This window comes from Octodon degus, unplaced genomic scaffold (assembly GCF_000260255.1).
Source record: "Octodon degus isolate 3935 unplaced genomic scaffold, OctDeg1.0 scaffold00085, whole genome shotgun sequence".
In the NCBI taxonomy this organism is placed as follows: domain Eukaryota; kingdom Metazoa; phylum Chordata; class Mammalia; order Rodentia; family Octodontidae; genus Octodon; species Octodon degus.
In genome coordinates this window covers 6379810-6396200 of record NW_004524661.1, presented here as the reverse complement: position 1 = coordinate 6396200, position 16391 = coordinate 6379810, and the positions used below count along the sequence as shown (strand labels likewise).

At 44.7% G+C, this 16391-nt stretch overlaps 1 protein-coding gene across 7 annotated transcripts in view; it reads left to right on the top strand.

Moving 5' to 3' along the window:
* Nucleotides 1–16391, top strand: part of Tenm2 (teneurin transmembrane protein 2) — a 935290-nt gene that overhangs the window by 635837 nt on the left and 283062 nt on the right. For 6 of the 7 annotated variants that reach the window (XM_004637050.3, XM_004637048.2, XM_004637049.2 and 3 more), the window contains one exon: nucleotides 10030–10264. In XM_004637050.3, coding sequence (XP_004637107.1) covers nucleotides 10030–10264 — 235 coding nt within the window. The remainder of the gene's footprint in view (nucleotides 1–10029; nucleotides 10265–16391) is intronic. The other variant, XM_012515976.1, reaches the window with a different exon arrangement.

Here is a 16391-nt window from a genome sequence, read left to right as displayed (position 1 = left end):
AGTTGGGTCTTTGAAAAACATATTATCTTTCTTAGATAGGGAAATATCCAAATTATGCCCAGCCTATTTTACAATAAGACCTTGAAAAGCTGTGTGATGAGGTGGGATGAGAACAGTTTAAATTTTTGATGCAATTCTCTGCTTGGGAAAGTGATAATGCACCTCAAATAACAGACAGTATTTTCTGCCACCGTGCAACAATCAGCGTAATGTCTGCACGTATTAATAATTTCAGTGCTAAACTTCTCGACAGGGAGCTCATGGGTCTGAATAGTATTGTCAGGATCCTTAGGGCAATTGAAAAGCCCAAAATCATTACTTTCTACTGATAAGCTTTCTTCTCCCAGAGGATGCCCGAATACCTGGGGTAATGTAGATTCATGGAAATGCTCAGATAGACACTGCTCAGATGCAACTTTGAAATAAAAGCTCCTCTTCAGAAGGGTTCTTCTCAAGTATTTCAAGACATCTCTCCATCTGTTGGTTGGTCTGTCTGTCTGTCTGTCTGTCTGTCTGTTGGTCTGTCTGTCTGTCATGTGCATGCGTGTGTGTCTGTCTGTCCGTCCAGTGGGGTTGACACTGATCTCAGGGAATCTTTTCCTAATGAATTAGGAAAGCAAAGACTGGGTGTGGAATATGGTGAAATGATGGAATATACCTAAGATTAAAATCCCTTCCTGACCCATCCTGCTTGAGCACTTGCCCTATTTGGGAAAGTCAATGCCAAATAAGTCAACTGCTGTTAAAGGATGCGGCAACCAATTCAAGATCCCTCAGGGTCTCCCCTACCTCACAATAGTGCCTGCCTGTGCCTGGCTGTGCTTGGACTGAACAGGTGTGGCCACCCAACAGGAGCTGTGTCCCCCTCCCCCACTGGGAGATGGCCACGCCCAGATCATTAGAACAAATTCCAGGCTCCTCTTCACACCCTCCAGCATGTAGGCGGCTTTGCAGTGGCCCTACCTGACAGTCTCCGTCTGAAAAATATCTACAGCAGCAAGGACTCAGCCAAAAGGTACCCATGGAAGATTGGCTTCAGGGAAAGGTATTTTTATCCTTTCAGGAAAGGTATTTTGAAGTGTGTACATCTGAAATTTAATTTTGATGGGTTCCAATAGGACTGCAATGGCCGGACATCATGGTCTTAAAACAAGAGAGGCAATCACCATTTCTAGCAAATGTCCAGCATAGGCAGAATGATAGAAATGAAAGTGTAGTCACATCTGCTACAGGTTGTGGGAGAGAGGGCAAGAACGGGGAGGAACTGCCATGCCGTATGGTGCTTGCTTTGAAGTTGATGAAAATGATCTAAAACTTGACGATAACGGATGGTTACATATCTCAGTGAGTCTGCTGAGGAAATACCAAAATGTGTACTTTAAAAAGATGGATTTATGGTGCGCCAGGTGTCTGAAAGCAAAGAAAAAGTGATCAGACAGAACCAGCAACAAAGACCGAGGGACTCAAAGTCACCATCTCTCGGTGCCCGGCTAGCTCCCTACTAAAGGAATTTCTCAGGGTAAAAAGATTTGGGAGGAGTAGGGAAGGCCGGTCATGGATTCCAGCAAACCACTGGATTCCTCAAAAAACAGCGCTAGAGCTGGCCAGATAGCTCAATGGACTAAAGCTCCTGCTTCGGCAGAGCATGGTGGCTGGGATTCGATTTCCGGTGTGCCATGCCAGCCCTGCCCCTGGGGCACACTGAGACAGTGACTGAGACTGGGCGTGGGGGCGTGCACCGGTTAGCCCAGCACTTGGGAGACTGAAAACAGGAGAATCACTACAAGTCCGGTCTAGGTAGTGAGACCCTGTAAAGCCTGTACTAAATACAAAAAACAAACAAAATTAGTTTAAAAAAAAAAAAAAGACAGCACTAGAAATATATTCAGATCCCTTCCCAATGAACAAACATGAGCTCCGGGAACATAGGTTGTCCATGTGTTCCTTCATTCCTACCTCCATCCCTCTCCCCCTTCCTTCCTTCTTTCCTTCCTTTCTTCCTTCTTCCCTTCATTCGCTGTTAGTGCCATACCAGTTATTGTGGCCTCACCCTGGGTAAGTCAAAGCAGCAGAGACAGACAGTTTTCACTGGAGAAGCTCACAACATAATGAATTAAAAAGAAATCAAAAAATAATAGAAAACCATGTTCTGAGTGTCATAAAAGAGATGTATGCAGTGTACAGTGACCAGCCAGAAGGGCAATAGGCAGACTAGAGTTCAGTGCCAAACCTCAAAGGTGGGAGACTCACGGGAGCCCCCTTGCTCCTTCATGATCTCACCTTCAAGGTCATGTCTATTTGGAAAGTTCTTGCAAGTTTTAAATGAGATGCACTACGCATAGTGCTTATCACACAGCTGGGGCTGACCACATGAGACCTGTGGTTCTTAGAGGCTCTAACATGCCACTCCAACCCTTGTCTTTTATGAGTACAGGAAGAGTTGACAAAACTTGGGTTTCTAAGCCTACAGATGGTTGCTCCTTGTGGTGGTAATTCCAACGCTTCTGCCAGGAGATGCTGATCTGTGTGTCATTGAGAATGTACGTGGTATGGTTTTTCTCTGAGCTCATATATTTTTCCTGAGCAGGGAACTATAAATCCTTCTTTACCAGTGAACACAGCCCTCACCTTCTGGGGCCCTCTGTGCAGGCTGAGTGAGGCTGTCCTGCCAAGGACAGTTCCCTGGAATAGGATGCTGTGGACCCCTGTCAAGTGGCACTGAGCAGAGCTGGGCCCAAGTGCTGGGAGATGCGAAAGGAGAGACAATGTGGCTTGCTCCTGCTTGCCTCTTCCTTCTTGCCCTACTACTCTGCAAGGCTGCAGCTCCAGCTTGCTATAACATTGTGAGATAACACTCCACACCGTGCACCTGCTCTGGGAAACCAGCGACACCAAGGGTGTGTCAGGGACAGAGCACAGAAGTCCCTGCGTCAGGAGACAAATCTCTCAGTAGATGTTCAAGCAGGGGAAAAGGAACAAGCTCAAAGTCCAAAGCCCATGTTTAAAGGTAAATCGGGAAATTTCTTTCCAAACACAGGAGGAGGCTAGATTTGGACCCATTCCCTACATTCTTCCATGCCCAGGTGTTGGCAAAATACCTCTGGTCAGAACAGGCCAGGTCAGGCCAGGACGGAGCAGGCCCTTGGCTCTGCTTGTGATAGCCCTCACTGTGCTCAGCCTCACTCTGCTGGCAGGGGCATAAAAAAGAAATTGCACTGCAGTTTGGCTGTTCTGGCCTGTTTCTCTCAATGCAAGCATCATCATGAGGCAGTGCAAAGCCTGGAGTTGGGGGCTTCCCTCCAATTTCTCACAAGATCTCATTCAGTCATTTAAGCCTATGAGCAAAAAAATCAATTCAAACTAGTTTTCCTCTGTGCTTGCTAGGCATCCCTCTGCCCAGGCCAGGATCCTGTCCTGTGTCTGTGCCAGTGTGCTCTGGTCTCATGTTCCTTTGCATAGGGCTACGTGAGAAAAAGACTTTGGGATCAAATAAATAACAAAATACCACTTACTACACTGTGTGGCATTTGGTGCACTATTTAACTTCTCTGACCCCGACTTGCTGGATCTGTGTCATAGTGACAGTAAGTGACCTATCTCACAACCCTGAGGGGATATGTATACAGCGGAACCTCGGTTCTTGAACTTAATTTGTTGTATGACTTGAGGAAAGATGGCTGCACTTGTGTTTGCCACCCAATGGGGAGTCTGTGATTGGAAGCAAATTTTGTCAAATGCTTTTGTCTGCAAACAGAAGTACTTGCAAATCAGGGCTTTACTGTGCACACCATGTATGCACAATGCTTTGCAAAGTACCAGACACACGAGGAGGAGTTAAGTCCTGGCTCCTATGGGCAGTACTGCCAGCGTATTGTCATTAGCAGTTACGGTTTTGTCCATAGACCTGGAACATGATCTTTCAGAAATGCACCCTTGGCACTGCCTCTATCAATGCTACATGCCCAGGCCACATGATTCAGACACTCTTCCTTTCTGCTGGCTGAACTGGAAGATAGCAGGCCCAAGAGTTGGGGATTTTAGCTCCATATGTTAATTTTTTAAATTTTCCTCCAAGAATCCACCACGAAGAGCCAGGATCCTGGTGCTCATGGCTCCCTAGGAGGTACTCACCAGGTCTCTCAGAGCCATTGTGGCTGGGGCTGCTATTACTACAATCAGTATCACTAATTGTGCCAAATAATAAAACATTAACAATATTTATTCATAGATATGTGCCAAGAATATCTTGGCTGGGAGATAGCTCAGCAGCATAAGCACCTGCCTGGCAAGTGCGAGGTCCCAAGTTCAATCCCTGGTACTTCATGCCAGGACCCTGGGCATGTGCCAAGCCTGCTCCAGAATCAGATGTGGTGGCACACACCTGTATTCTCAGTGCTGGGGATGCTGAGACAGGAGGACCACTATGAAAGCGAACTGCATAGCAAGTATATATATATATATACACACACACACACACACACACACACACACACACACACACACACAGAAATTACTATAACCATTCTACAGGTGAAGGAACAGAAAAGAATACATACCTCTCCAGAGGTTGCATATTCAGTAAGTGGCCCAAGCAAGGGGCTGACTGTCAGGCTGGCCATCAGTGAGCAGATCTACTGTCCTCACTTCCACCCAGAGCTTGTCTTTCTGGAACACTACCCCCCTCCTCCTTCCCTCTACTTCCCACCCAAAGTCAAATTGGAACAGAGTTTTCATTAACCAGAGATTCCAAAGTCTCTACCAACACCAGCCCCTTCAAATAGTGAGCATCTTCAAATTGCTGTCAAGACGGGACTTGCTCTGGAGAGGTGGGTCCAGGCAAGAGGGCAAAAGGTTTGTGGTTAATTTACCATCTCAGGTCTGAGGGTTTGATAGGCTTAGGGACCAAGAATGAGCATGCATCTCTGGGAATGAGTGATTTATTAGCGGTAGGCAGGCCCTTACCTTTATTTTTTTTTCTCTATACTTCATCATCACATGGAATCACCAGGAAAATTCAGCGCACACTCTAAAACAAGACAAAGCCATTTCAGTGTGTCCCTTCCCTCCCACACGTTCACACCCTCAGCTTTGGCAAGAGCAGCTGCAGCCTAGACCCCTACCCTAGCTGTTTATTAAGACAGAGAACAACAATCGCCAATTCTTAACAATTAACTTCTTTCACTCCTTGTAATACTCTTCCTTTGCGTCACTGAACGTGTGAGCTTGTTCGGTGTTTCCCTGTGTTTTTGAGCAACTCTGCTGTAGGCAACCCAAGAATGGCTGCACCAAGGTCTGCAGTGCTCAGATCTTTGCTTAATTGGCGCTGCTACTCAAGGAGACAGGACTGCTTGGCCTTTCTTAAGACTCCACTATCAGCCCATGAGCAAATGCAGGAGAAAATATGTGAATGACTCATGGAAAAATCAACAAGCAGCGGCTCTCCCACAAAACGTCCAAAACATGAATGCTCAGACCTTATTGTGCCGACACTTGGAGTAGTGCTTATGCATGCACTTCACATTTCGGTGTACACAAAGCACCTGCCCTAGAAATAGCTTATCTTTTCTAGGAGACTTGACTATACCTCCTTTAGCTTTTAGCAAAGAACCAGTAAAACAGTTCCTTCTTCCTAAGATTAAAAGTCACCCAGTGCCTAAAAATAACTTTGAGGCTCTTGACTCAAGGTGAATCAGGTGCCGTATAATAGGTCACCAGTGAGAGTTTAATGACAGTTGCTTTTGCCTATAAATAGCGTATTTATTGGGTTGATACTATGTAAGCCTTTATGTGATGCAGTTACTTGTGGTTAAATTGCATTATCATCTGATTTTTATATTTGTGTAATAGGAGAGCCATAAATAATATGCACATTAATTAGGCCCAACAAATGCTTGAAATTTCGAATGGACAGTGAGGTCTTCTCATCAAGCTTAGTTATTCATTTTTGTCTCACTATGGATTGGAGGCACCCTTTGATTTGGAGAAGGGCTTCTCGTGCACTTTAGCTTCTTCGAGAGCAGTAAGGTGTGTTGTCAGGCATTGCCTGTACTTTTGAAATAGAAAACCTTCTCAACCAGCAAGTATGTTGGACGACTATGACAAAAGCTGTTAAATGCAAAAAGTGCTGGAGCTTACAGGTTGTAGCAGGATCTTGTCATGATAGAAGGACATTGCCTACACCGGATGCCACAGTACCTCTGGGCGAACTAGGTGTCAAAAACATAATAGCATAAGGAGACAGGAATGAAGTTGATTGTTTCCAGCAAGATAGGATAACAGGAATGGTTAGGGCTTGTGGTAAATTAGGAAAAGAGCTCACGGGCATTTACCTCTATTCTATTGTTGTGATGGCATATTCAATATTTTCATTTTGATTTTTTTGCTCTAGAAGAATTCTGAATACGCTATAAAATATTGATCTTAGATTTTTGACAATATTCTGACGGAGAGCTGCCAATCTGCCACTTTTGACCTAGATAAAAGACGCCTAGATTTCAACACATCTGGGAGCTGCAGTCATATTTTTTGCACCCTTTTATCCCTGAAAGAAGCAGTGTTCTGTGTGCATAGCTGTGGGGAACTCGCCTGTCACCGGGCGCGTGTTTAGCTGTCTTATCCGTATCGTTGTCAGCAACCTCAGCAAGTAGTTACTGCTGTTTTTCACTGGTTGGGAAATGAATAAGGTGAAGTTTAAGAAACAAGGTAGCACATTCTGGTTCTGCAGCTGGCAAGGGGCAGACTCGATCCTGGAAGTGGCCCTTTAGATTTTGTCTCCTGACCTCTCACTATGCGCCCCATTTGGACATTCCCATGTCACTCTCTATGTTCCATAGTGGTGGCATTTATTACACTGTATTGTAATGGTCCTTTGCTTCTATCTTCTTCACCTCGCTGAAAAATCTGACTTTTGGATAACTTCCTGAACAAATAGAATCAACATCACAGTGGAAATAACTGCAATAATTAGAAGACTTTTCAATGCTAAGGATACTAGATATTTCTTTTTGTTTTGTTATCAATAATGGAATTTATTTGCAGGGAAATAGAATGCTGTTTCCCAGCAGAGTAGAATGAGTGGAAAATTAAGTATTTTTTCATCTTCCCTTCCTCTTTCTTTTTCTCCAATTCTTCCAGAGCTTCTAAGCTTTCTCTTGAGGAAAAGGAGACGGAGAACTTGACCTTTCTTCCAGCAGGCTAGAAAATGCACCATCCATATTACTTAGAACACACTGTGTAGCATCCAGGCTGGTCTGCCTGTCCCCTGGGCAACACCCCCGGGGACTATCACAGGCTGACAACCACAGGAATTCCCCTCCTGAACACAGGAAGACAGAGGAAGGCCACCCAGGCTAGGGTAGGCAAGGAAAATATAGCTCCATGATGACAAACAGGAAGGAGGAGCGTCTGGCATGACGGTTGGTGAATGGAATCCTTCTTAGGCCTCTGCACTTGGACAGAGCATGTGGTCCGGAAAGCCAGGGCGGGGTGGGGGCGGGAGGCAATGGGAGGCCAGGGCTGGAGTTGGAGACGCTGGATTCTCACTGTACACTGACTGACCTCATCTTCCCGAGGCAAGACTCATAATTACCTAATGGGAAATAATGATACAGCTAGGGTGGGAGTTTAAAGAGGGGAAGAGAATTCATTAACCACGTGGAAGGGACTGGGAGAGCATCTGAGTTATCGCGATGACATCGTTTCACTCCCCGCCCACCTCTTTCCACTAACGTGAGACAGACAAATGCTAAATAATCATGTAATAATACATTGCCAGATAGACAACAAAGCCAGAAAATATAATAGCCTGGTACAGCTGTGAAACTCCCCCAAAGATATAGTTAAGGTGTCGCTGATGCATAATGTAAAAAATGAATTACAGGTTCATTTGGAGGACATGATTTAAAATCCATACAACTGTGCTGTGGCATTCCCCACTGGGGTTTAGCTGTCTTTTTCTGAATGTTTAAGAAAAAAAAATCCCCCAAGTAATTTCAGTCCAAAGATGCAAACTTCAAGGAACTAGTTTTCTCCACATTTTTCCTTCCTGTTTCATTGGTCATGACAGTCTCTAAACCTAGTATCTTTTTGACATGTTGTCTTTTCCTCAGAATGTTTCTGCAGGCTTTGTGGGAACCCTAGCATGTAGATTACACCTTTTGGAGATGTAGCCTGGCCACATAAGGAGACAAGTAGTTGAAATTTGTGTCAAATTGCTTGTTTAAATGACTTGAGCCAACTTCTTAAAGCCAGGACAGCAGGGGCTGAGGATTTCAAAAGTTGGCAGGGGCCAAAATGACAAGGCTCAGCAGTCACCTGGTGAGCTGCCAGCCCTGACTGGAGGCTTCAAAAAAATAAACTTTCTCAAAGGACACAAATTAAAAGTCATGTTTCAGCATCCATTAAAATGAAATTATAGGCTTATGTCACAGAGGGCACTACTTTCTTTTTCACTGTGCTTAATCTATTCCATTGTGCAGATTGAAAATCGGCTACTACAAAAACTGTGCGCAGAGTTGTCTGTGTTTTTATCATGACACGAGTATTTCCAGGGGTAGGGTTCTCATTTGTCCATTTTTCCTGCAAGAATAGAAGATGTCATTACTTTAAAAATAGGATGCAGTCTGGAGTAGGGTTCACGGCTCCCCTGACCCTCTCCAGAGGCAGAGCCCTCAGGGTTCATCTCTCAGAGAAGGGAAGTTATCAACTGCTGATCCGAGCGGCCTCACAGGTGTGCTAGGGTAACTCATCTTTTAAGAAAGCGAACAGACAAGCATAAGTGTTTCCTTATTTATTTTGTTTAGAGCTCGTTGTCAACACCTCCAAAACCCAAGAAAGTTCATCCACAAGTCCAGACTTCCAAGTTTTTCCAACAAAGCTAGAAGCCGTGTCTGGTAGCTTCCCGCTTCCCTGGCCCACAGGGCCACACTAGCCGGGGCCCAGGAGGGACTCTCTCCTCTCTGCAGTTCAGTTCTGTTCACAGCTGGCTCCCATCGCCTTCCTACCTGACCAGGAATTTAAATATGAGATTTCCTAACTTGCAGTTGAATATGTTTACTCCCCTTAAAAAGAACAATTAATTAATTTTATTGTTTATTTATTTAGGTGTTACCAGAGCTGTGTGTGCCAGGCAGGCACTCTAACACTGAGCTATAGTCCAGCTTTATTTTCAATTGATACATGAAAATAGTACACAGTTCTGAGATACATGTATATATTGTAGAATGACCAGACGAGGACATCTCTGTCACAGCAAGCATTTATTTCTTTGTGAGGCAACATTCAAGTTTGTCTCTTAGCAACTTGGGGATGCACAGTACAAAACTGGTGGTAGTTACCCTGCTGTGCAGGAGGGCACTGGAACACTGAAGTGCGCGGCCCCCGGCCAGCCTCTCCCGGCCTCTCCCGGCCTCTCCCCACCTCTCCCCACCTCCTCTCAGCCTCCCCAGTGTTTGGTAACCATGGCTCTATTTTCTGCTTCCATAAAATCAATGTAGGTATTGGAAAGTCCACAAGCAGCTTCTGGGGATAGAGTTTAGTGGCAGAGCCCTTGCCCATTGTGAGGGAAGTCTTGTGTTTCATCTCCAGCACCACAGAAGAAAAAGAAGGAAGAGAAGGAGAAGGGGAAGGAGTAAGGGAAGGCGTACAGGAACAAGAACGTAATGCAAAGTGCAGAAATGGAATAGAAATACCTTGCAACAGTGGTCACCTTTATGTGTCATGTTCCTTTTATTTTAGCACTGTGCATTTTGAGTAATTCCACTGTTCACCCCTCATCAACTTGGTCTTCCTAACCTTGTTCCTCATTATTCTTCACTGGATACATATGCATAAATGCAAATTGCAGCATATTATTTATTTGTACTCAGCACTGAAATGCCTCCTGCGGTTTCACCTGCCTCTCCAGTTTGTGGCTTCCAGCTGTGGTCCACAAAGGGACTTTGGTTCCAAATTCTACTTCCCAGATTTGCAGAGAGCTTGAGACTGGGACCTGCGGGCACTGATAGTTGTTTCTCTTTCTTCTTTTTCCAGGTCCTCCGAACCACCACAGCCAGTCGACTCTGAGGCCCCCTCTGCCGCCTCCTCACAACCACACATTGTCACATCACCACTCATCTGCCAACTCCCTCAACAGGAACTCACTGACCAATCGACGCAGTCAGATCCACGCCCCTGCCCCAGCACCCAACGACCTGGCCACCACACCAGAGTCCGTGCAGCTTCAGGACAGCTGGGTGCTAAACAGCAACGTGCCGCTAGAGACCCGGTAAGTCCTCATCCACACATCAGAGAGGCACACGCTGCCTGTCACCTTAGCCCTGTCACCCACACAGTCACTGGGTGACTCAGAGTCTGAGTGGGTGGGACATTCCTAGCATAAATAATGAGGCAAGCTTAACACATCCTATTCCCTTGGCAATTTGACCCCGGACAGTAGGTTGTCAGGTATTTCTTTGTTCACATGTGTCTCCTTTTAATGCTTGTTTACTCTCTTAGACAGCTCTTGTGTACCCAACTAATAGAATTAGCATAACATATTTTTACTCAAAGGCTCATGGGAAATGTGCTTATAAGGGTATATTGACTGAAAGCTGCTGATAAATTATGCATTTGGCCTTTCCTGAAGTAATAAATGAAGACTCATTTGAAATTAAGTGTTTGGGGAGACCTTGAGAAACAATCCTAGATTCCAGACTGACAGAAGTATAATTTTAATTTATATTTCATCCAACATGCAGTCTCACTTTAATCCCTCCTGTACACACTAACAGCTTGATGCCTGTGGGGCAAACAAGAATGTATAAAAACAAACAAGGAAAACGGGGCTGCACTGATGTGAGCAGGGAGGAGCCAGAAAATGAGCTGTGGGTCTGCCTTTGTGTGGTTTGGCTTTGGCTCCCGTACTTTTTCACCTTCACTTCTGGTCTCCCAAAACCATGAGCCCCTTAGTGACCTGAAGGAAGTCCCACGAGTCCGCAGGACATCGGCTTTGCAGCCCACAGGGAGGCTGCGAGCAGGTTGGCCAGGTACTGAAGTGGCTCTGCGGCCCATCCCCAGACGGTGCTTGGTTCTCTTGTTCCATCGCTAATGTTTCCTTGCCTGGGAGCATTGTGGACACCGTGCACAGAGAGGGCCTCATTCATTCTGACCCTTCCAAAAGTTCTCCAATAGTTTTTAAACTTTAATAATTTAGGCTTGAAGAAAGACAGAAATAACCTGGAATCTTTCTATAATGGCCAGCAAATTTTCTGCATGTAACCGGAAGCAATTTTGAAAACCATGGCATTTGGAGTTATTTCTTAGCTACTTTTTTTCTTGTTGCTTTAGCTTTTTTAATAAAATTTTGAAAGTTGATATGCCATACACTCTTGTTACTAGAAGCACTCCAAACTTTAATTTTGTTTTCTGACAATTATTGGTTGTTTGTGACCATGCCTACAATCTTAATTTCTAGAATTAAAAGAAGTCAAATCAATAAAAAGTATGTGCATGTATTATATATATTAGACAATGTAAAAATCTATGCTGATTTAAAAAAATCCACTAATAAACAGGTTTGCTAGGAGCTACTGGTCAACCAGACTTGACTCAGGATGTTATTATAGTTGATGTTGGTCCTAAATACTAAATGAGGGCCAGCCAGATAGCTCAGCAGACTAAAGCACCTGCATAGGCAGGCATAACAACCAGGGTTTGATCCCCGGCGTACCATACAGGCCCTGGTCCCTGGGCGTGCTGAGACCGCAATTGAGACTGGGTGCGATGGGACGCCTGTAACCTCAGCACTCGGGAGGCTGAAAACAGGAGAATCACTAGAGTCCGATCTGTGTAGTGTGACCCTGTGTACCCTGTACTAATGCATTAAAAAAAAAAGAATTTACCTACTGGAAAGTAAAAAAATGTCAAAGACCACAACATATTATTTTTTCCAATTCTCCACTGTTTTATATTTCATATTATCTTAGCAAGTGATAACTGAACAAATTCATTCATTTAAATGCTAATATGGGTTTAATAATATCATTTGAGTTTAATAATGTTATTTTCTTACCCATGAAAGCATATAAACGGAGGAGTACTGTTAGGGCATGATGCTCTAAGGAAGAATGGCATTTCTTCATTATAAGAAATGTGATAGGATTCCCATTTCTCTCTCATACCAAATAAGAATTGGTAATCCCATCCTGGAGAGACAACCATTAAAGATGAGGTATTCTTGGACCTGATCGCAATGTAGTCACCAATTTAGAAAATGGAGCAGAAATTTACACACAGCTTTACCACGCCCCTGTCATTAGTATCGACTTCTGGAAGTGATGCAAGAGCTTCACGGCCCTGGCCGTAGTGAGCAGGTGACCTGCCACCACCGGCAACTGTGTACCAAGTGCAGTGCACTCCTCTAGACCAGCGGGGATGGCTGCTGGCCTTCCACACAGCTGTATGAATCCCCGTCAGTCTTAGATGGCCTGCTCCATCGTCTCAGAAGCTCGCTTTTGTATTGTTTTCTTTTGTGTGTGTGATGACAAGTAGGACAGGAGGTGCTAATTTGAAAGACACAGCCAGAAAACCGGACTGTACAAATCTGGAATATAAGACCAAACACAAGTTAAGTCCTGTATGAAGATTAGTAATATAACAGAACACTGTGTGTACGCTTCAGTTAACTAGAGCTGTCGATTTACATATAAGCTATGATATATTCTAAAACACAAACAAACATAAGGCAGAGGACCAAGCTGCACACAGCCCGTACTATGCATCACTATCTCCCATACCCCTACTCTCTCCTCCACTGCTATGGAACTTCCTGAAGTAAGTCCCCATGCAGTTGGGTAGGTGTCACCTATGCATTCTTCCTCTGCTACAAGGGCCAAGGTCAGGCACTTCCAGGTTGGCAGCTTCCCTGGGAGTGTCTGAAGGCACCTCCACTTTCCTAAAACTGTAGAAAGCAGCTCGGCAACAGGAGCTGACTTTTCTTTCTCTGCATGTTTCACTGAAGCTAGCTTTTCTCCGACCCTGTCTAGCCAGCGCATCCCCCACAAGGATCCCTAAGCAGGACAAAACTTCCCTCTGTGCTTGGAAGTCTTGAAAGCCTTGGTTTTAATTGTCAACTTCCTCAACACTAAACAAGTCTGCAGGCTGCTCTTGAAGATGATCCTCCATATTCGTTCTAGAAATGTCTATGAGAAACACTACCGTTGGCCAGAACTGAGAATTCAAAAAGAACAGAAAGGAAACATCCTGTCCTGAAAGAGAGAGCAAACTAGAGATACCCAGGACATGAGCCAATAGTGATTATACACAAGCCCTTACCTACTCTGCGCAAAGCGTCTTGAGAAGGGGCATACACCTAACTGAGGGTAAGTGAGTTTTAATCAGGCTTAAAGAAAGCTCTAGATAGCAAGAATGGTGACATGTTAGGGAACAAATCACTAAGATGCCAGGGAAAGAGTACAAACTAGAAAAGTAGGCCAGGGCCACATGATGGGGGCTTTGGGCTGTATTAAGGATTTTGGACTTTACCCAAGAACAATGAAAAGTCACTGAGGCATTTTAAATGGGAAAGTAAAATAATAAAACAGTTTTGGAGTGGGGCGGACTAAAGGTCCAGCTGGGAGAACCTTGGGATAGTTAAGATGGAAAGTGGTATGCCTTTGATTAGGGGGATGGCGCTGCATATTCATGATGGGAGATGCGGTCCGCAGGTAGAATCAGGAGGCGCTAATGAGTACGAGGCTGCGTGGCTGAGCCCTAGCATTTCTCATCAATTTTCTGACTTGTGAGTCTGAGTAAATAGTGATGGAATAGGAATAGGTTTCTGTGGCAGAAATCAAAAAAGTCCAGTTCAGGGTATGTTAAACTTATGATGTGAGGACCGGCCAGATAGCTCAGCAGACTAAAGCAATTGCTTAAGGGTTCAATCCCTGGCACCTCCGCTGGTACTGGCCCCACCCCTGGGGCATCCTGAGATAGCAACTGAGACTGCGCATGGTGACATGCACCTGTAATCCCAACACTGGGGTGGCTGAAAACAGGAGGATCACTACAAGTCCAATCTGTGCAGAGAGACCCTGTAGATCCTGTACTAAATACATTTTTAAAAAAGTATGATGTGGTCAGAGGCTTAAGTGCAGTTATTTTTGGCAAGACATTTTGATTGTAAAATAACATGCAACAGAATATCACAAACTCACACTAAATAGAGTATTTAGTGTATTAAAATATACCAGTGTCTCATTTTTCTCTTTTAAACACTCTAGAAATTCTTTTACATTTTTCTACATCATCCTACAGGTTTGTGGATAGACTTTACTTTATCAAGTACTTTTTGCTTGGCATAAAGTTTTACAAATGATCCCACTTAATCCTCTACACCCTTCTGTTGGGTGTGTGTCACTATTTCTATTTTAAAAAACAGAAAACTAAGTCTCAGGGAGAGTAAGTTTCACATTGCCCCATAATACGTGACAGAGATGGGATTTGAACCTGGATCTTCCTGATGACTGACCTCATGCTCTTAACCGACACATATTGTCTTTAGGAGCAGGGGCGGGGAGGAAAGCCTATGCTTATCCTCATGATGAACAGCAAATTAATTTCCTTTGGCCCCCAGAATGGTTGAAGTCAGCGCATGACAATGACATAAGATGAGAAATGATCCATGGGATGAACTCCAGCCCGTTACTGCATATAGACTTAGTCATTGTCAAAATTATAAGCAGGGCAAGATGTAAGAAAGCCTTTGCTATGGCTCTGAGGGATGGGTGGCAACCCAGGAAGGTAAATCTGGGGCCTCTCTCTGCTCCGTGTCAGCGGCGACGTGCGGCGTGTTCGTGCTGATTTATAGGGAGCGCTTTCATGCTCTTCGTGCCGTAAGATGTGGGTCACGCCAACACTGGAAATTGAAACACACAAATACGTTTTTAGCTTTGTGATTTGTAGTATTCTTTTCTTCTGAACAGGGCTTTGCCAGAGTGATAAAAGAAAGCGCTGTGGAGCCGGGGGCTGCTGAATGGCAGCATTCTGTTGTCTGTGAGCAGGGAGCCCTGGCTCACGGCAGAGCAGGAATTAGCACAGGGGCTTGCTGGGTGGCGCCCAAGGGATCTTATTTCGGGAAAGAACCCCAGAGAGCTCGCTTTTTGTCTTTGAGGTTCAGTCTCTCATCTGAATACTTTATTGGTAGTGCGTATTTGAGACTCAAGACACAAGACCTTTAATAAATCAGATTCTCACAGAGAAGCATCAAGATTATGGAGACATCCTCATCGCACTGAGTCCAAAGACTGCTCCAAACTTGTTCTCGGATTGATTTTTCCACCTCAGGATTAATTTTCTGACAGAATCACTGACAAGCTTGATCTTGAGAATATTAAGCCAAGGTAACCTGTTTGCTTCCCTCCTCCCCACCCACCCACTCCAGTGTTTTCAAGTAAGGTTTAAAACCAGAATTCATTCTGGGGGAGCCAAATGCATTGAAGCGCTTTTCAAATCAATAGGCAGCCTAATTTCTCCATATTGCAAAACATTATGCCCCCTCTAAATTCTCATCAGAGGCAACATGGAAATTAATGAGACCTTTAGGTTAGCCTTTCAAGCTCAGCCTTATTTTATAGCTTTACCTTGCCTTTCTGACACCCTGATCCCGCCTGGCCACCAGCAGCATTTCACGTTGCAGTGCACTTTAATTTTGCAGTTTTCTTAGTCTTCCTTGGAAACTGGCAGCTTATTAATCTCAATAACAGAGCTGCTCAATAGGCAAGTTCACCAGTGAGAAAGTAGGCTGTGTCTTTTTTTCCCCTTGGCAGTTGGAAAGAAGAGAGTTGGTTGTTGGATGGAGGCGGGGGGGAGGGGGGAACCAGGAAGGTGGGGCATCGCATGCCACTTTCTGACAATTGGCAGGAAAATAAAGAGAGCCTGGTCTAATCCACTACTCTGCAATTTATGGCTTGTGGTGTTAAACACACTCAAGCCCATTAATAAGAAAATAAACAAAATGTCGTGGCACGTGTGCAAATTACAAGGTGCTTTAAGAAAGAAACAAGCATCACATCTTACTCAAGACTGCTCCAGCCTCTTCTTGGCGTGGTACGCACACTTGGACGCACCCTTGGAGACACTGGCATCCAAGCAGAAGTTGTCCTTTTAAAATCTGAACCTCCTTTGCAAAATTAAAAACTCTCTAAGTTGACCACAGCTTGGAGACTTGAATGTCTTACGTGCAAGCATCCACAGCTAAGACTCCAGGTAGGAAACTTCTTTAGAAACCACGTCCCCCTGTGCCTTGTACCATGGGGACGCAATTATGAATGGTGGCCACCTCGTGGCCATGCCTTGGAAGAGCCAGACGGTGCCCAGAGTCTGTGTAAATGTCGAAGACTATTGAGTTAAGTTCC